This window comes from Pogoniulus pusillus, chromosome 6, assembly GCF_015220805.1.
Source record: "Pogoniulus pusillus isolate bPogPus1 chromosome 6, bPogPus1.pri, whole genome shotgun sequence".
NCBI classification, from domain to species: Eukaryota; Metazoa; Chordata; class Aves; order Piciformes; family Lybiidae; genus Pogoniulus; species Pogoniulus pusillus.
Genome location: NC_087269.1, coordinates 44,523,976 through 44,545,917, shown reverse-complemented (window position 1 = coordinate 44,545,917; position 21,942 = coordinate 44,523,976). Strand labels below are relative to the sequence as shown.

The window sequence follows — 21,942 nt, the reverse complement described above, 5'->3', positions numbered from 1 at the left end:
AGCCTCACAGATGCATCCCCAGAGACTCAACAGAATCATGCTCAGCTGTCCTTTGGCACTGACCCTGTCTTACCTGCCTACCTTCAGCCTTAATGTCTAACACACAAAACACTGCTGAAAAATTTAGAGGGGAGGACAGAGGGAGTAAGGATTTAAAAAGTCCTAGTTCTGTAATTCCATTTGAACTGGAGAACTAACTGCAAACTAACTGCAGCACAAAATCTGTATTGCAACAAAAATTCTGTCAAGAAGTTGATGGAAATACTGAAGCCAGTGCAGATATTCTGAATTAAAATGGAGTTCTGGGTTTATTTCTTTCTTTGTCCTCTGTCCCATTCAACTGGGACAGAAAAAGTGGAATTTGAAATGGCAAAATTGTTACTTGGGTCATTATTTCATTCTAGGTCATTACTTCTGCATGCCTTAATCCAATGTTTCACAGGATATTAGGGGTTGGAAGGGACCCAAGGAGATCATTGAGTCCAACCCTCCTGCCAGAGCAGGACAATCCTATCTAACGCACATCACAGAGGAACACATCCAGACAAGTCTTGAAAGTCTTCAGAGGAGAAGAGGGAAGCCCATTCCAGTGCTCTGTGACCCTTACAGTAAAGAAGTTCCCCCTTGTGTTAAGGCAGAACTTCTTTGTTCCTTTTCCTATCACAACATCATTTCAGAGCATCATTGCCCCCAGCATCTGAAATATACTCTCCTGCCATCAGCAGAAGTTTCTGTATCAACTACCTAGATGCACAAAATTCTTTCAGTTCCTTGACTTGCTGGAGGGCTCTTTTCTTGGAGAGTGTACTTAGTATTTGAGAGAAAAAGCTGTCTTCCACCTGGTAATCTTTCATGCCTATATCTCTATCTTGTGGGAATTGTAGGGTGTATTTGTACCATGGCAGATCTGAAGAAGCTACTTAGAGTAGTGGACCCAGCACACTGCCATGCCTGAACCCTAATTCTCTACATAGGTGTAACCTTACACGCCACAGTGCACTGCTATTTTGAGCCTGGACAGAGTTTAAGTCCAAGTGACATCTTGCATACTATGAATCAGATATTTTAACTTCAACCATGTTAGACTTTGGATCACAGGTGGCAAAAAGGTGTGGCTATCCTGGCTTCCCACACATTGACTTAATTCAAAAAAGCCCCAGATTCTGCTTTGTGTGGCTGGGAATGTAGCAGGGGAGAGATTGAAGAAGACAGGGCAAGACTCTGGTGACTGGTATCCAGTGACAGCGGGGATGCGACCCAAAAGGCAATGGGCACAAACTGAAATCCCTGAAACTACTTCTACTGTAAGGATGACTGAGCAATAGTAAAGGATGCCCAGAGAGGTTGTGCTGTCTCCATCCTTGGAGACAGACAACACCCAAGTGGCGTTGAGCAGGGGGCTGGACTTGCCAATTTTTCCAGGTCCCTGTCAGACTCTGCCGTTTTGTTGGTTCAGTGATTTAACACTGCAGAGTCAGTCTGTTCTGAAGAGTATCGGGGGGATAAAAGTGGTATGTAGTATGAACAGCAGAGAAGGCTGCAAGCACCAGGGTTTCATATGGATGTCCTGAAGTCATAGAATCATAGAATCAACTACATTGGAAAAGACCTCCAAGATATCCAGTCCAACCTAGCACCCAGCCCTAGCCAGTCAACTAGACCATAGCATTAAGTGCCTCATCCAGGCTTTTCTTGAACACCTCCAGGGATGGTGACTCCACCACCTCCCTGGGCAGCCTAATTTCTTGATTTGTTTAGGACTGCAAAAATACACAATACTAGATTTTGAGGAGGACTGAGTGCACGACAAATCTCTTCTAATATATCTACTGATCTTTAGTGAGTTGTCTTCTAGCATCTTCACTCTTTATAGAAAATCTGAGCAGACATATTTCCTGGCACAGTATTTCTGGGAAGCCAATATGGCTATTTTTGTGATGAGGAACCCACAGTAAAGCCACAAACGTGAATGTTAAGAGTACTTAAAAGCTAGCTGCACGTTAAAACTACGTCAGACTATTCCAATTCAACTGAAAACAAACTCCTTCCCTCCAAACTGATCACAAAGGAAAACAGAAATGACACCTTATTCTATGTTAGTGCAGGATAGTTGGCTAGTTCTACCTGTATGAAAACAGGCCACATCAGCAGAAAAGATTCAGCTGCATGTAGTGGGACACCAGTTCTATATTCTCCGGGATGTTTATCTAATGAGTTCATGCCATTTACTCCAACAGAAAACTTAGGAAAGGCTTAAAAGAAAAATCAGCTCCAAGAAGATTTGTCTTCTGGAGATGTACAGTATGATACTTCTTATAGTGTCCAAATTCAGTTTTTCAACCCAGCAAGAGCTGCCTTACGTGAGGAGGAATTGAGAATGATGTTTTTAAAAAGCAGTATGGAATAAATCAGTTTTACAAGGAGCCAGTGAGTATTTACTGCTGGATATTCAACTGCTGGCTGACAGCCTGACACACAGAGTCCTACTAAAACCTACTATGGGCTTTTTCAAGAACTTCAGTTTCTTTTCCTTAGATCTAAATCTCCAGATGTAACTCTTGGGGCTCACTGTACTTCAGTGATGTTTCTTGATGTAACCCAAGGTATGCTAAAAATATCCCAACTGAAACTACTGTCTTAGCTTGCAAGATGTGCTAAGCAGATAAACCTGTTTTCTGGAGTGATTAATAGAGTGACAGTGATAAATTAAATGACAGCCAATGGAAATGAAAAGAGAAAAATATCAGACAAGAGGCTAAGTTTGGAAAAGCTAGATAAGGCTAGTGTCTCTGGGAACTGTATGAAAGAAATACAAGAGCTGTGCTTTCCATTCCCCATTATGTCTGTTTCGGTGCAACAAATACTCATTCTTCAGCCGTAACTCCTACATCAATGGAGGGCACCCTGGAAAAGACCCCACTTGAATTGGTCAAAGTATTGATCTTAGATGCTCTGGAAAAGGAACTAGGGATTTAACTGCAGCAGCTGGATGAGGACAACTGATTGGGAAAGAATCTCAAGAATGAAGGTGAGATAAAGAGAAGGTATGACAGGATGCAGAACACGGGGTTAGCAGGGTCAGACCCTCTGTACATGCTCCAGTAGTTCTGCTGGAGTGTCTGAAAGCTGACTATCCAAACTTGCTTATGTCTGTCTTCAACTCCTAGCGACATAGGTAGGTCTCTTCCACAGATGCAAAGGGAAGTTAGACTAAGTCCTTATTTGACTCACCTTAGGGCGATACTGTACAATGCCCTCTCCGAGTGTTTTTCAACAGCTGGTAGTTTTTAGGCAACAGCTGTCTTCTCACACCTCCCTGGCTCTTATCTCTACTAGCTTCTGCTTTTGGCCCTTATCAGCCATGAAATGTATATGGGTCTTGTAAGAGAGGAGACTATAGGGTGGAGAGGAAAGAGACGATAAGAAATGTTTATGTAGAGTGATGCTATTCCAAGATACTGCCCTTTCTCCTGAGAAAGATGGGCAAGGTCCAAGGAATTGCACTGAGATGCATCCTTCATGGGCAGATAATTCTGTCTCTCAAGAGCAGTGGCCAATTACTGCTCTGCCACTGCTCACTCCTGTGGTTTCTGTGTGCACTGATCCTACTGAATCATAGTGAACAGCTGCCTGATTAGCCAGCTGAAACAAAACAGGCTCTAATACATGGAGTGCAGACTGCACCCAACTCCAACCATTCATCATCACCAGTGATCATCAATGTCAACTAGGGTTCACATAAGACCAGCTCATAAATAATGAACAGCTTGATAACCTGGGCCAAATACATGGCAATGAACAAGTACTTTGAAGTGCTGCTACCTACAGGGCATTTCCCTTTGTTAGAGGCACAAACGTTCAGTAGGTCTGTTCAGTCGTACAGCAGAAAGCTCTGCAGTCTGTGCAGATGCTAACCACCACTAAGCAGTATCCATGAGAAATTTTACCATTTCCTCATGGTCACCCAAAATTTCTCCATCATCATAACCCAAAATTTATCTCCATCATAATAGGTATAACCACAGTACTCCATGGTACAGTAAAAGATTCGTGCATGTGAAGCTGTGGCATTTGAAAACCCCAGATCTACAGAATGCTGCATCACAGCTCAACAAGCATGTTTACAGGAGTTTTGCACCAGACCACTTGGGCTGGAGCAGAAGAAAACTTGCCCAAGTCCACAAGCACCACAGTCAGACATGCCTGGGAGAGGTGCAGGTGCTGAGAGAAGGCCACTTCTCTTAACTGCTCTGGTTTCAAGTGCCATGGAGCATTAGTGTAGTAGGCAAAGGGGAGATTTCCTGGCTTACAAACTGACTTGAGACAATATTAATATTACATAATCCCACAGCAACTAAGGCTCACCAGGAACTTCTATTCCAAGTCCAAGGCACATATACCTGACCTAGTTTTTCTGATGTTTAATGGTTGCTAGAAACTAATGCTGTATGTACAAACTGACCCCGGGAAAAGACTAAGAGAGCAAACCGCAACCGTGTCTTGAGAAGCTAAATGTTCTGGGCAACAGAAGTGAACAGACCAAAGTGACTGAGAGAGAACTTTCCTTCGTGGTGAGGCCATCAACCCACCATTCTCAGCTGGGGAAGTGCTCATGGAGAAGAGAAGCCTGCAATTGCAGAATAGCTGGCAAAGCTACCTGTGTGACTTTTCTTTCTGTCCTGCCCATCTAGAACAGTATGCCTGAGGAAGCACAGACACAGAAGCAGCATAAAAGCTGCTGTGGCCTGGTTTAAGTCAGATACAGCTGAAATGAGGGAAACTTGTAAAGCACCCTGATCTTTGCCTATGGCAAAACACCTCTTGGTGTCAAAGAAAAACCAAGATGCACCCTAATGTTATCGGAAGTGCAGAAGACATCACTTATAGTACAATTATTTGTTTGACTGAAAATGACTGGGAATGTTCTTTTGAGTTACACTAAAGCTCAAGTAAAATTGATTTTTGTTAAGTATTTCCTCTAAAAAATGAAACCAATTTCTTTTTTCCAGTTGGCTGGAACAAGAGTTTCAATTTCTGAATCTTCTAAGGCCTCAGGTGTAATACATTTAAAGGACTACTTTACATTCCAGAAATGAAAAATACTGTAGGGAAAGAAAAATGCTAAGCTCCAGCTGTAGGAATGACTGCTCTGCCTGAAGCTTAGGTTTATAGTCAAGGTTAGGGTTGAAAGCAGCAGAAAGCCTGAAGCTACAGTTGGATTTGGGCTTGAAAGAGGCTGCCAGAGAAGCTGAGGGTTGTGAAAAGACTTGTTCCCTGAGATCAAGTCTTGGTCTTGGAAAGGGCTTGGGCACCTTATGGAGGCTTAATGGTGGATTTAAGGGTTGAAATGCAGGAAGCCTGGAAACATAGCTGTGTGAATCTGCAAACAATCCTCCAAAGTATACTGGGGCTGAAGTTGTAACTTTTCTTCCTAGGTCCCAGTCTTCAGAGGGGCTGGGACCCTGACATAGCAAAGCCAAGAAATGAAACCATTTAGTAATCTACATCACAGGATTGTTGGGTTTTTTTGACTCGTGAATTGCAACTGCTATTTGTGATGCTCAGGGTCATTTTTCAGTAGCAGCACTGAGTTTGGGATATGCTAGGTCTGTTAAGAGCTCAGAGTAAACTGATAACCAGACAATTTCTTCTTGATTTTCCACCAAGAATCTTGACTTGCTATCGGTTTTACTTCCAAACCACCCCCTTGCTGCCCTCTGCTCTCTGAAAACACATCGAAATCTAAAGTTTCAGACATTCTAGGAATCTTTCCTGATTCTTTTTTCCCCCTAGTCTCTCAGAAACCTAATCCCCCAGATGGGTGGGAGAGCTTATTGTTTTCTCGTTTGACATCTGGATTTCATTAGTAGACTCATGCATGCTGAATCAGGAATGGGAACTCAGAAGAAAGCAGATGAGAGCTAAAGTGATGTTAATGGTATAAAAGAAAATGTCCTGTTCTCTCCAACTTTACAAACAAACACAAAGTGTGAGTCACATCATAAGCATAAACCCTACAACCCCTATTAGCTGCACCCACTTATGCTAATATTGGATAGAAGCTGTAGAAGAGAAAAGTCTGCAATCCACCTTATCCCTCCCCTCCCTAGCACACAAGGACCTCTGGCTTTCAGGCTGCGAGTGCCATTCTATTTAGTCAGAGATCTTTTAAAGGCACTGAGCAGAGATATGAGACTCATTTGTGACTAGGTCCCACTGAGAAAGAGGGATAAACAAGAAGCTTTTTGTTGTGTTTTAGGAGATCAGATGGGTCTAGGACACTGAATCAAACAGAATTACAAAATGGTGAAAAACTGAGAGGGCAGTGATTACAGATGAGAATAGTTGGACACAAAAATCAGACCTTCGTATCTACTCTGCAAGCCACCTCAGGAAAACTGCATAGAAACAGGCTTCTGTCTACTCTTCAGAACTTCAGTCTACACATTTGATGTCCACATTACATCACATAGGTTACAACTGTGTAATATAGTTAAGACTATCGAAGATCTGATAGAAACTTCAGTGCAAAAACGTCAAGGACACTGTAAAGTCAGATGGAGACAGCAGTGCAGTTCTGCCATTTAGCTTTAGTCTATTGAACTTTAACTGGAATTTACACAAATCTGTTTTAAATAGCACAGCTCTAACTTGCATTAAGAAATACAAAATGCCAGTGTGGAGTGACTACTATTAAGTTTTGGGTTTTTAAAACTATTTAAAGCAAAGCCACCTTTCTACTTTAATGCTGAACCACCTTTGATATTCTACTAATGCCTTTCTTTGAAATGAGCCTTTCCCTCCCTCACTTTCTGCTCTTCTAATTTCCTTAACTGTGTAAATAGGTGTTTAGGAGTAAGAGTAGCATGCCTATTCATGAAGCCTTTGTGTGTGGGGGGGGTCTCCTTTCCTCATCCGTGTAAGATGCACAGGGCAGTGTTTGGAAGGGCTGAGTATGCACTTGAGCTGTTCTTGGCTGTCAGGTGGTGTGGGTAGACTGGCTCAGGTGGAAGTATTGATTTGTCTGTGCTGTTGCAGTGCTTTATCTATAGCTGCACACCTGCGATGTGGGTTAAAATTAGAAAGTGACTTGAAACCAGTGCTTTGTATAAGAAACCTCTGAAACTGGAAAATGTTCAATGTGACTCTGAAATCATGCCCAAACTTACAGACTGACACCATGCCCAAGTTTGCAGCAAGCTTATCTCAAGCCTGATGTCTATGATGCTGACAGCTGGGCATGCACAAAGACTTGTACTCCTGATCCACGTAGTGCTGCCTCCCTCCTCCAACTTCTGATAGAACTGCCACAGCCAGTCTGAAGGATATATACAATCCCACAAGGCATAGATGAGCATTAATTACCTGAGAAACTGTTCACACCTCATAGTAGACTTTTTTATAGCTAGTAAAAGGGCTTTATCAAAATATATAAGGCTCCTTTTACATTTACTGACATAAGTCAAATACAGCAGAATAAAACTTGTGTTGCACTAAGGAAATGAAAGTGATTATTTTCCATTTAGTATCTTCCTTTCTTGAGGGAAGTGGCATAACAGGAGGGAAAGGCACATCTGACTGGTACCTCTTGAAAGCTGGAAAATGAGAGGGACCCTTTGGGCTAGATTTGTGTCCTCACAATCTATAGACTGTTCTAGGATAATGAGAAAAGCAAGAAGCTGAGCTGCTGCTGCTAGCTCTTGCCAGCAGAAATTGCTGCTCTGCCTTGAGAGATCTGCTCTCATTCTTCACCACTTCTACTACCTATTTGCCAGCCTCCCTCTTAGAATGAAAAGGGAAAGAGAGACAAGGGAATTCACTCCCCTCACGGTCACCTTCTCCTCAACAGCCAAAGTGTGCCTCATTTATCTGACAGCAACCTCACTTCTTTAGGCTTTCTTTGATTCAGCATGGCATTTATCAGAAAGTGCATTTTCAACTGTCAGGGAAACAAGGCTCTGTTAAAACTGAGAGAGTTGAAATACTGACACACTTGGCAGATGTGAACATTTGCACAAGTTCACATTGAAAATGCCAAGATAAAAATGTTCATTAGGGTAAATGAAGCATCTGAAACGTTGCAAAACAAATTCTAAGCATTGCAAAGTGGTTTCTACCACTTCAGATGTCCACTTTAACATTTTCTGGATTGGTGTTTTTTTCCCAGCTGAACACCTTACTGAAACAGACATTTTCCTAGAGAAAATTACTTTGGAGAAAAAAAAGTAACTTGATTAACTTCCTAAACAGAGACTACATAAAGCTGCATTTTTCTGGGAAGTGCTTGTGCACAGGCATTTTGACAGGTGTTATTTCCAAGGTTTGGAATCTTTTGCTTTCTGTATTTGTTGTTACCATAAATGCCTGCTTGCTTCAGGTTTTAGCAGGATTGTATTTTGCAACATTTAAAAGAGCCATGAGGAAGGAGTGTGGTAAGCATTAGATCTGGGAGATAAGAGACATCTTGATGAACAATCAGTGATCTCATTCCAGGGCATGAAAATGTGGTCAATCATCATAGTATCATTACATTTGGAAGGGATATTGGGAAGTCACCAAGTCCAGCCTCCTGCTCAAAGCAGGACCAACGCTGAGTTCAGGTCAGATTTCCTATGGCTTTAGGAAATCAGGTCTTGAAACAAGGATGGAGATTCCACAACCTATATGTCACACTAAACCAAACTACTTTGACAAAGTGGGAAAACATAATTCACTTAATCTTCCATTACTACTTCCTTATCAGTGTGAATGTTGAACTGATAAATTAGTGTGGTTTAGACCTCTCTACTTTATCTATAAATCAGCTTGTGGAAGGCTGGAAACCTCACCTCACTTTCTATCTCAAGAGGCATGCTCATAGCATTAATTTCCAAGTTAAGCACTTAAGTAGAGTTTAGCATGAGTTTTACTGCAAACTAAGAGAACACCTAATTGTTAGTAAACAGAATTCAGATTTACATCAATAACTATGTTCAGCTTATTTTAAATGAGTCTCTCAGTAACTTTGATAGGATTTAGATCTAGTATGTTGTGTGTAGTTTTTAATGTATAAATTCTGCATGTTTAAGACAATGGGTTGTATTATTAGTACCAAGATACATGATAATAGGCTGGGAGATGCTTTGACATGTTCTCTCACTTGTCCATGGAAAGGATCACCTGTGAAAATCCTCATCTATCTTCACCTACAGTGTCCTGAAAATCTTGCAATGATCAATAGTCTTCCCAGGAACCCTGTTCCAATGCCTCACTATTAGAAAGAGCAGCCTGGTTGATACATCCAGTACTCTGGCATTATTAGCTATAGTTATGGGGAAAAAAAACCTGTGCCCTTTGTGCATGACTCTCTATGTATTGGTGACTTACTGAAGTGCCTTTTCATGGGAGTGAATAACACTGGTTCTTCAGTCTTTCAGCAGAAGTCATGTTTCAGAAACCCCAAATTAATTTGTCTCCTCTCTAGTCTTCCCTGAATTACTGTGCTCAGCTTGGATCCAGATGAGGCTTTACCACTGCTGAAATGTTATTCAGTTTAAATGCTAGGGATCCATACAGGTTTTACACTCAAACAGACTTTCTCTGATACCTACCTCGTTGCCAGTAAACAACTGGCTTGAAATTATCTGTGTAGTAAATATGCAAATGAGAATCAAAAGTAAATTAAAGGGAGTTGGAAAACCTTAGTGAAATGAAATCAAATTCTGTGGTGGGTGACCCCCAACACCTGTCACAGAGTTCACTGGAAACTATCACACAGGATCTGAGATTCCACTCCAGGGTTGCTGCAAAGACCAAGCAACCATGTCATCCTCTTGCAGGCTTTGCCTTTAGCATGTCTCTTTACACTGCATTTCCACAGAGGGGAAAAAAAAGAAGTTTGAACTTACAGCACTAATAAGTTCTGAGCTGCAGTAATAATGGCTTAGGAGGAGGAGTTTGGTTTTGGCTCATCTTCCAGTCTTTTGGGAATGTAATATTGTGTGCTAGGCAGGAAACGGGCATGGACAGAGTTCACTTGACAGTTCTGCTTTCTTTTACACTGACTGCTCTTATTTTGGTATGTTAGGCCTCAGTATCTTCTTTCCAAGCACGCAGTTTATCAAACAACTGAACATAAATGCCACATATTATAGACACAGTTTTAAAACCAGCACTTTGGGAGTGTGGTCTCAAAGCAGGGCTGTTTGGATCCCCTCTACTCACATAAATATATATGAGTTACATGTCTGTCTGATGAATGCTTTAAATCCATGATATGCACAGAGCTTCCAAAGCAGAGTGCAGAGGGTATTTTCTGATGGTTCAGCCTCTCTACAACTACGTGAATCGAGGCTGTAGCCAGGTGGGGGGTGGTCTCTTCTGCCAGACAACCAGCAATAGAACAAGGGGACACAGTCTCAAGTTGTGCCAGGGGAGGTCTAGGGTGGATGTTAGGAGGAAGTTGTTGTCAGAGAGAGTGATTGGCATTGGAATGGGCTGCCCAGGGAGGTGGTGGAGTCACTGTCCCTGGAGGTGTTCAAGAAAAGACTGGATGAGGCACTTAGTGCCATAGTCTAGTTGATTGGCTAGGGCTGGGTGCTAGGTTGGACTGGATGATCTTGGAGGTCTCTTCCAGTGTGGTTGATTCTATGATTCTATAATCTTAAACAGCTTACAGTTTCCAGAGTGTGGCAAATGTGATAAAAATGCAGCTCACCATACTTTTGTTACAAGATTTCTGCAAGTCGTCATAATGAAAGTAGAAATTATCTGAGCAAACTATATCCAGCTTATCTCAGAAAGCAACAAACCTGCAATAAATTCTGTAGTACATTTGATATCATGGAGTTGTCAAAGTAGCCATATGTGGTAAAAAAATAATTGAAGAGTTGCTATCCAAGTCCAAATCATCTAAAACAATTTTGTGCAGGTGCTGAGTGGAAAAAGAGTAAGAAATTCAAGTGGCATGGTGTTAAAAACCAGGACTATGAGAAGCCTCTAATTGTTCCAGTATGCTGTAATGTGGAAGTTTAGTATATGCATAGGTATTTACAGAATGAATACCTACAAATTACAGTTTCTTACAGAGATACATTTAAATGAAGAAATATGTACTGGTTGAAATGGGTCACTGTATCAGACTGTCTTTCAAATCTAAAGCAGCAAAGGTTCGGGATATAGAGATACTTTTGTATCTGCTCTATGTGTTTTCAAACTGTGTGTGACACTCCAGAAGAGGTTATCTTTCTGTGCCAGTCTTACTGAAATCAGTGCTGCTGCAGAAGAGATTAGTTCAGATGGTGTTTTCTTTCATTATGGGTCTCTACTTTCTTCATCTTGGTAAGAACACCACCAATATTGGTGATCCAAATACTGCTTTATGCATATCAGAGATTGCACTGACAAGCCTGTAATCTCTCCCTCAGCCAACAGAATTGAAGCATAAACATGAGAGACCTGCACAGCAGCAGATCAAATGCCAGCAAGTATGCTCTGATCAAAAGCTGTGGTAGAACTGGCAAAATTGAGCCAGACAGAGTTTCAGCTTCCTGAGAGACTGGGGAGACTGATCCTTTATCCTTCAACTGGATAACAACACTGATATTTCATTCAGTTCAAAGCAGCAAAAAGGTGTTTATTTGAAAGCCATCACCTAATATCCAAATACTACTATAAAATATAGAAGCTGTCAAAAATCATTATTTTCACTGTGAATGTTAAGGTTTTTCTGGATCTACTATGTCACTTAGTTTTAGGGTTCTCTGAAACATCATCTTTTGCTTAAAAATTAAATTTCAATAGGTTTGTGTTTGGTTTGCACTTTAAAACATAAGATTCTAAGCTAAAAACCTAGAAAGGTTAAATTTTTCTGTCTTTAAGATGGCAGCCTGCTCATCATTGCCATCTTAGCTAGCCTCGGAACCTGGAGAAAGCACAGCTGCTGGCTCCTTGAACACAGACATTTGAGATCCTTGCACAACCATAAGGCACAAGACAAATCAAATTTCAAACAGGAGGGCTGATGCAATCTTGCAGCCAAACAACTGCCTGCTGAGCCTGCTCTGCTGCCAAAGATCCACTATATCTGACCACAGAGCGGGACAGCTTCAGGGCAGCCTGATCTGGCAGACCAAGCTATGGACTAAGAAGAAAGGGTTCAACTCAGCTTGACACCTATTTCTTCCACATCCTGCTTGAAACCACAAAAACAAATCTATGCAAACGCAAGCAGCCACAGTAATTACCTACTACTCTCATTGACTTTGAATTTGTGTTGTCAAGGCACTTTAGATTCACAGGATCTGCTCTAAAGATCACTGTTGGCAGCAGAAAGATCATGTCTGTTGGCCTCGTTAATCTGGATCATGCCACACATTTCATTCACTACCCTGTGACTGGGTAGGTTTGGACTGGACATCAGGAAACATTTTTTCACAGCAAGAGCGGTCTGGCATTGGGACAGGCTGCCCAGGGAGGTGGTTGGCTCACCAGCCTTGGATGTGTTTAGAAGCCGTTTGGATGTGGTGCTTGAGGATATGGTTTGGGATGAACCTCGTAGAGGTTGGTGATCCTGGGGGTCTTTTCCAGCCTGGATATTTTTGTGATTCACAGATTCTTAAATGCAGTGCAAAATGAGGCTAACACAGTTCCCATTCTGTATGTCTGCTGGTGGGATGCCTGCATGCATTTTCCTCTCTGAGGAAAGTGCAAAGCCAGGAAACACACTGTATGCCAATTCTCTAGCTCCCAGAGACTGGACTGAGTAGTTGCAGTGCACCAGAGAGTTGATTGCAGAAGGGTGATTATTGTGTGTGCACACTTTTTTCCCTTTCCCCACCAAGTCTCCATGATGTGAGCATTCCCTGACTGCAGAATTCACAGGAAATGTCAGGAAGATTATTTTTTTTCCAGAGAGCCTGGTACTGGCACAGGTATCAGAGGAGTCTCCTTGTTCAGCACTCAGAAAATCATAGCTGGAACCACATATTTTACAAGAGTCTAGGCCTGCATGTATTTTCACAAACCAGTTTGACAACACTAAAACAAAGTTAGAACACAAAGACCAGCAGATAGAACTGGTGCTTGGCAGAAACACAAGGTAGAGCTATTTGGAAACTCTGAATTACAGATGCTTTGCTGGAGTTCTGAGCTTGGACCTCTAAAGTACAAACTTCTTTTCTGTTTTTACTGTTACTCTATTACCGCTCAAATTAACAAGAGGAATGATAAATGCAGTAAATGAGGTCTAGGATCTATGTTCATATATTCTCAAGAAAATCTGTAACCATGGAAAATGGTCAGTCCCTACTTTCTACATATTCACCCTATAGGATAAGTCTGAGTTCAGAATGACATCATGGAAGAGTGTTAATGTCATTTTTACAGTGTTTACAGCAAGCAGAATTAAGGGAGGATATAAAGGGTCAAAGTGGTTACACAATTTCTTCCTTACAAACAAATCTACTAAAAATTCCAGTTCAAAATGTTTCTCATTAGTTCCATAAAATGAAAATAAAAATACTGTATGATTTACTGATGTGCATTTTGTCCAAATCAGATTAGATTATCTCTTTTCTCTACCTAAATTGAAGTAAGTTAGAAATGCATAGCTGCAATTCTCTTTTGACAGCACTAGCAAAACTAAGCACCTAAGCTTTTAGGTAGTGCATACAGTGTGCAAATTAAGAACTCAGTTGTTGTCAAAAGCAACAGTACCAAATGGGTCCTTCTGACAAAGGCCTGATCCTGCCATTGGTGCTCAATTCTTGTGCAAGTTTGCAGAGTTTTGAACGCAACCCATTGCAAATAAGGTCACCAAATTTAGATAACATAAAGGAAATGCTTAAGTTTCTGCGAATGCTTAAGTCTACTCTTTCTCAAGGAGGCATTTATATGCAGACTAGACTATAAAACACTGTCTTATGTTAGAAATTTCCAGTGAAGTAGAACTAATTTCGTATTCCCTGTTCTCCAACATAAATTTTCATCCACAGAAACAGATATCTGCATGCATGGCAAAAGGCACTGGTAAGATTTGTTCTGGGATGCCACAAGTCATGCATGCACAAGGAGATTAAAAGCACAAGAGAACATCCAGGAGAAGGATTGGAAAGCAGAGACTTGATCTGCTCTTTGTAAGAAGACTGAGAAAAAAATGTGTCATTAGACCTACAGAACAAATGCTGATGGGTGGTGTGAAAGTGGTGCTATGCAGTTTGTTAATACATCCTGAGATAAACACCAGTGGATGCCAACATTGGCAAAAGAACAAATGACCATAAAGTAGTCATGAGTTACACTTCTCCTGGAAACTGGAAGGTTTCTAATGAGGGGCAAACATAGCCCCTGGAGCAACTTCACACATCAGCAGTAGCAAGGGAAAAAGACCAAAATACTTCCCAACTAAAACTTGATCAGTTTACAAAAGGAGCTGTGTGATATGGCTGCCTGTAACTGTAGAAGACTGCCTGCAGTGAGCAAACACGAACCTGTGTTCCTTTCTTCCATTACTCACTAGGTCACAGGCCATCCATGGAGTATGCTCTGTGGGAAGTCTTTTCTTCCCTCATTTCCAGAGGAATTGAAGACTTTACTAGTGAATCTTAACAGGGTGTGCAATTCAAGTTAATTAAACTACAAAACTCTTCATTTGTTTGGATTTTTGTGGGGATGTCTTCAATTTCATTAACTGTTCTTAAATTTCTAGTGCCCCAAACTGCAAAAATACCTAAGAAATGAACAATGCTTTACTGCTCCAACACTGCACTTGTGACCCTCTGTGCAAGCTGCAGCAAGCATGTGTTGACTGTCTAGAGACCTCTTAGTTTTTTATGCAGCACAGCACAGCCACCTTCCCGCAGCTCTGGTAGTGGTAGATTTAATCCCCTCGTTAAGTAAAGTACGCCATTATGTGGTCCCATCTCTATGTTTTGCTGAAACATGCTAAGGATGTTAAACACAATAGTTTCTAGAATATTTTGGATCTAGTGGCAGTTGTTTTTAAAAGAAAATTAGTCAATGTAGGTTGAAATAATACTAGTTAAAAATATTTTTAAGTTCCACACCCAACACTGAAAATGTACTTTCAGTTCCACAGATACTGTTAGAATAAATGAAAAATAGATACTTAAACTCTATGAAGAAAAAGGTTTAGTCTACACAAAACATCAGGAGGAGTATCCTCATCTGACACTAGACTTGCTTTCATGTTGACCTTGCTCAGCTGGAAGGTGCTTTTCTGCTTGTGTTTTGGCTTATATATGTCTGACAACCTCAATTGTGGATTAACTGTATTTAATTTTATGCAGATTAATTCTGCTGAAAGTCACACATTAAGAGAATAAAGTCATAGTGAAGTGGATGCTGATGGTGTCCACATCTGTGTTTCTAGAGTACTGGCAGCAGTTTAATTTCTTTGGGACTCTACATAGAATATTGTTGGATTTGTGAAAGTTTAAGCCAGTAATATCCAGCTGAAACTTGAAGATGGAGGAACCTTACACTTAGGCAAAAAAAAATGGCAGATTGGTGACTGGTTTTAGTGCACACTGGTTTATACCTCTTTTTTAAGGAAATAAATATTGCCAGCTTTGCCACTACAGAAACTTTGTTGGAGTCCAAGAACATCACATCTTGCCAAGTATAGCAAACGTCTTCTAGGAGACCAAAGACATTTTGCACCAGAAATAGTTGGAGCTTGTGTTACTGCAACACTTACATAAAGTCCTCATCCAGTGAAACAATTTCTTCTCCTTTAGCATATGTATCTTGTTATATTTTTATTAAGTGCCATTGCCAAACTGACTACATAGTGTGCTGCTTGAAAATGTATTTTACACAATCTCTGTAACAGAAAATCACATAGTAGGCATTTTTAAAGTTTCCAAGGTCTACTTATTCGTGTGCCTTGATTAACATCTTTTTGTAACGCTTATTGGTCAAATGGAATAGCATATTTTTTCCATCAGCTTGTGATAAAGAGTAGATTAAAAGCACACATGGCTAGCTTGGCGCTTTGTCAAGATATTTCCTCAGTGCTACTCACTCTAAAAAACAAACCAAGGCATTTCAGTTGAATTCTGTGTTACTGACTGAATGAATGGCGAAAATGAATATTGTATATACCTTACCTGTGGGCAGTCTTTGATGTAGTGTCCCTTGTTAAAGCAGAGGTGGCACAGGTAGTTAGGAGGTGGCCTCTTGCTGGGTTTTCTGGCTTCTGAAGAAAGGGATAGGTCAGAGAAATGCTCAGTGAGGGAGCTTAACCCATCCACAATGTTATTAAGGGAGCCATAAGGTGATGCACTCTTGTACAGGCTGCTGCTTAGGGCCTGCAAAAGAAGAGGGAAAATAGTCACATGAAACACAATACTGTATTAAGGACTGTTCTGACATTGATCTGAGGAGGGCTAAGAACTGCAGAAAAGTGTTGGGTTTTAATTACTTTTTTCATTAAGAAAATGGCTGCATATTTGAGGAAAGCAATATACAAGTCATTAACTAGGGCAGCAGAATGGAGCTGGCCACCATACTACTGAGGAAACTATCGAGCTTCCTGTGGCTCAATCATTCAAACCTTTCCACTAAGCAGCAATTGCTTTCTTGTGTTTGATCACGCCACATTCATTGTACAGTTAGAATATGCAGGCAAAAAGCTGAAAAAGCAACCCACAAAAGGTCTTTCTGTCCAAAACTACTTGTAGGAACAACAGTGAAGTCAGGGAAATGAAAGGAATGCCAAGAAAAATGTGAAGTGATCTTTAATTTCAAATCTGGTTAATGAGACAGTCAACACAGAGTTCCACGCTCAAACAATAACAAGAAGCATGCAGCTATACATCTGTCCTGGATTTTCTAAGGGGAAATCTGCTGTGGTTTAAGTGTTTCCTGATAAAGAGTAAATACCAAGTTTCTCAGCTTCACCTCAATAGGATATTCACTGTCTCCATCTGCAAAACCAGGAACTGCAAATTTACTAGTCAGTTGTTTTTAGAACAGCAGGAAACCTGTAATCACCTAAACAGCTAATCTCTTTAATGGAGATAACAAGGATTCATTCACTTAAACGTGCCAAGGCTCACAAAGAACTGTGTAGTTGGAATTTTAAAAGCAAAAATACAACTTTAAAAGAAGTTAACATGGCAATGAGTCACTGTAGAAACAGGGCCAACTATTGGCAGTCCTCTCCACCCTGAAATGATGGGGCACATTTTCCAGAGTGTTTCTCTATTAGGTCTGATACAGCTCACAGCAATACTATGCTCATTGTAGTTCTCCCTTCCTCTATTAGGTCTGATACACCTCACAGTAATACTATGCTCATTGTAATTCTCCCTTCACCACAGAACTACTGCTGGCCTATGGAAAAGTGAGGTAAGAAGAGGTCCAATCCGAGTTTCTGTGGACACTTTGTTTTTCACTGCCACTAAAGCAAAATATTTAATTGGAGTCTTAATATATGTTATATATGTTTTTCTGTATTTACATATGTTGTATATATGAGGTACTTAGTGCCATGGTCTAGTTGATTGGATAGGGCTGGGTGCTAGGTTGGACAGGATGATCTTGGAGGTCTCTTCCAACCTGGCTGATTCTATGATTCTATGTTGAAGACATACACTGAAATTCATTTAGAGAGATTGTGAAATAAATCTGAAATGAAATTCCATTTATCTTAGAGATCTCAAACATTCTGTACGTCTGCACAGCGAGTGCTTTATCTGGGTGAGTGTCACATGCCAAAAGAATCATACTGAAACTCTAGGCACAATTACATATACGTGTCCCAACTATCACTGAATCTTACCCCACTGCAGATGGTGTATAAAAAAATGAGCTATGTGCCAGGTCCCTGCCACAGATAATCCACTTCACCCACTCTCACTGCAGTCAAAGAGAACATGCTGAGCTCCACTGACTCCTCTTGCAAAGATGAAGCTGGTGCACAGCAGCAGGGCCAAATCATAGGGGCCACAGAGAAGTCTGCTCTCACAGGGGACTTGACACCTGCTGGCACCAAAACACCCATCATTCCACCTTCAGCACAGCACGGTTCTGTGCTGCTGCAAACTCTTCTGCCTGCTGAGAGGGTAATTAGCTGTTTTGTTTCTGAAAGAAAAACTATTTTAAAAACTAATGAAAAGCTTTTAGCTGGTTTAGCTATCAAGCAACCAAACATATCTCCAGTGGTCACTGGAATTTATTTTCCAGGGCTTACTGGACACTATTGGAATGAGAAAGTCTTGGCAACAAATTGTTAAAAGGAAGGGGAAGTGCTATTGATACCAAAATAGGATTAATTAAGGGTCTTCAAGAAGCTCTTGTCTCCCTAGGAGCCACTTTCTCTTACATCACTTGGAATAACACAAAATATTTCTTTTTAAGAGCATCTCTTGCCAAAATATTCTTCAAGTACTTTATGTGCATTATAACCATCAGTAGCTTTGCAAGTTCCCTATTAATCTAATTTTTATAGTAGGCTAAGTGTATGGACACACTGAATGTGAAATCCCAAATTCTTTACTCATTACTGAAATCTGGCACATCCCTGGGGTATGGAGGATATATGACTCCTGCCCTTCAGGAGGCTGTTATTTCTGCCACTGGGCTAACCTAGTGACAAAGCAAGACACAGCTATCTGCTGCCTTCAGTGGTGACTATCTTCTTCTCTACGCATCTTTACAATGAGCTATTACCCACATGATAAGGGAGCAGTTTGGCACTACAGCTGGATATTACGTAATTTACTCCTTCAAAAACCCTTCTTGGCATGTTTCAGGTCATCACATAGGAGGTCAAAGGTAAGGGTTGCCCACTCTGGCAGCAAACTTTTACAAGCTTCTGGTTGTTTCAATCTCAGCAGCCAAAAGCCTTGGCAAAGGCTAAGATTCCATCAGGCTACAGTCTGTACTGACACTGTCATGATCTTAGAAGCCACCAATGGCTCTGAGGCTGAACATTAACACATGGCTCTGAAAGTGGCTATCAGGTTCAGCTGGAAAAGCGTTTGTGTAGTACATGCCAGAACTGGACACAGCAAAAGACTCAGTCTGTGACTGCCACCATGAAACGCTTCCCTATAATCATGTTGAGGCCCAGTGTTAAAAAGGAAAAGACACAAATACAACCTCCTAGAAGATGACTGTAAAGGAGAGGATGGACATTGCCTACACCACTGGTGCTTCAGAGAACAATGAATTAAAATTCCTAAATTACCCCAAAATGCACTCCATCCTTCCTGGTACAGGGTAAGGCAAACTGCTTCAGCAGTTCTTGCCAATACAGAATCATAGAATCAACCAGGTTGGAAGAGACCTCCAAGACCATCCAGTCCAACCTATCCCCCAGCCCTAGCCAGTCAACTAGACCTGGAAAATGGTCTTAAATTAGTTTAACTCTGATTCAAAGTGAAAAGTGCATCAATCTGGCACTTGAAAGACACTATAAAGAGCACCAGCACAAATGGTGCTACATCCTCTTGCTGACTGTGGAAATCTCCAGTTCTTCAGGGGATGTGGAAAAAAGCCACTCCAAAAAGCCATGTTATATAATAAGGGTGGTAATGGGAAAGTTCAACCCTGCCTCTAGAACAAAATATTAAAAGCTCAGGGACAAATAATGAATGTGATGAAAGTAAATGCTGATTTAGTCCATTTTGTCTTCATAGTAGATAAGAGATGAATTATTGCTCAGATACATAAACTGGGGTTTGTTTTGTCTGGGGCAGTTAATTGAGGAAATCAGCAATTCCACCCTTAGCATTTACACTGCCACAAACCAGATTTTTTTAAGAAGGGTTTTGAACAAAATCTTTGAATTGGCTTTAGTCAAAGGGGATGTCCAGGGCATGATCAGAGTGACAGGGACAGACATGTCCCAGACAACAGTAGAAAGAAGAGGGAAATGCATTCTGACTCATTCTAGTCTCCAGTGTATTGGCACAGATCTGGGAGGGGGCAAGGAACCTGCTCTGATGAGTTCCACCAAAAGCAATGACTGTTTTGTGTTCACAGTGTGCCACTAGCAAAGCCAACATACTTCTTTAAAAAGCAGAGAACAAATAATACCTCTCAAATGAAGTCTTATTTTTAGCTATAGCAGTAGAGAAAGGATTTGGCAGTGAAAGAGTTAGTGTTCTCAAGAAGCCAAAAGACCACACTGCATGTCCTAATTACAAGGCTCATCAGGCCAGCTGCAATGAATTCAGGATTTCCTTATCTTGCTGAACTGGAAGGAGGTGGGGACCTGATGGTAAAACTTAGAAACTGCCTTGCTGGGAAGTTGGAGCTGAAAATGTTAGTTTGTTTATTTGTGGTTTTCTTCCTGTGAAAGTTGCTGACTTAAGCTGAACGTAAAGCAAACTTAAAACTTGGTGTTGTACTTCCCAAAGGTAAACTCTATGCTCAGTAGATCTTTAAACTGTACCTATTGGTGGCATTGGGAAGTAAGGCTTCCTTTGTTGTTTGTTTTCTTAGCGTTTCCAGTTAAAGGGCACATAGTCTGTAAAGCTGCAGTGTGGTCCTTTGTTAAAAAGGCAGTTATTGTCTTCTATAGCTTCCTTACGCTGATTTCCAGTTGGGTAACATATGTGAGTGACTCAAGAGTTCCAACATCTAACTCGCCTCTAAGAATTTATAGTTAAATGAATGATCTGACAAATGCTCGATTGCCTTGGCTGGTCTCTGCCTTTCAGCAACAGCTTTTGGGGGGCTGATGTGCCAAGAGGTGGATAAAAAAAAGCTGAAACAGAGTTTTTCTTTTCAGCTTTTTGTTTTAGCAATGGTATAACGTTGGAAATAAAGACAGTTAGGAATCTGCAAGAAAATATTTGAACAAGTAGGTGTCAGGTGAACTTTTTTGAAAGTGTGGATACTGCTTCAGCTGTGTAAGTTATTTTTTAAAGGGGAGCATTTTAACATCTCAATTACAGTAACATTTAATTCTGCCCAAAGGCAATAGGTTGACATGTCTTCCAGAACAACTTATAATAATAAGCAATGGCAACCTGTTTATGTGGGAATGGCATCTTGTTATTGGGACTTCCAGGAGTTAAAAAGGAAAGCTTTTGGGAATGGGACTAGAGATATATAGGAGTATCAGGAAAATTATGTTTCTGTCATAAGTTGAGTTTGTGGCTGCTGGACATGTAAAGCAGTGATAAAGGGGAATAGATCCACCAGTTACCTGAAGCTAGAATAAACTGTGTTGATTTAAGCACTTGATAGGATGTATCTGGCCAGTGCATTTGTTTGGTAATCTTAGGGTTGATTGTTGCTGGTTTTTTTTAATTAGTAGTAGTAGTTGTTGTTGTTGTTGTTGCTAACTTAAAAGCTATCCTTTGAAAAAACACTCCCTGTATTTCCCTCCCAAAATAAAAATCTCAAACCAAAAAACAACAGTGGTACCCCTACACAGTACCTCATAGGTTAAAATAAAAGACAGAAAGAAATATTTAAATTGGTCAAATGAGCATGTTGCCCTCTTTGAAGTTATCTCCTGTTTAAGTTCAGTAGCTGGATAGGAGCAGCCAAATAATGATCTCAAACTGCTGGACTCTATGCACAGTATTCCCTTATCACAGGTGTCCTGTTGTTCCTGCTAGTTTTAAGTAGTTCAGCATTGAAACAGACAGAGGTTACTACTCCACCTTAGCAGAGTGATTTCTTTTTTACCTGCTGTGTGGACCTGGCACTTAGGAACATGATTTAGTGTTGACCCTTCAGTACTGGGTCGAAAGGTTGGACTGGATTATCTTTGAGATCTCTTCCAACCAGATATATTCTGTGTGATTCTGTGTAATCATTATTGTGACTATTCCACCTGAAATCCAGTGAGCTAACCAAACAAACAACCATGTCCTCCCCTAACAGTCCAATATAGAAAATTAATCCTTATTTACAGCTGTTTAAAAATACCTCTGAAAGACTGATGAAAGAACCTGCTCAAGCTGTAAGGTAGTATGA

The 21,942-nt window shown here is 40.8% G+C and overlaps 1 protein-coding gene across 1 annotated transcript in view; it reads right to left on the bottom strand.

The window, feature by feature from the left end:
• ZCCHC24 (zinc finger CCHC-type containing 24) overlaps positions 1–21,942 on the bottom strand; it is a 113,328-nt gene that overhangs the window by 78,941 nt on the left and 12,445 nt on the right. Inside the window, exon 2 of the mRNA XM_064145436.1 lies at positions 16,110–16,310. Within this exon, the coding sequence (XP_064001506.1) occupies positions 16,110–16,310 (201 nt within the window). The remainder of the gene's footprint in view (positions 1–16,109; positions 16,311–21,942) is intronic.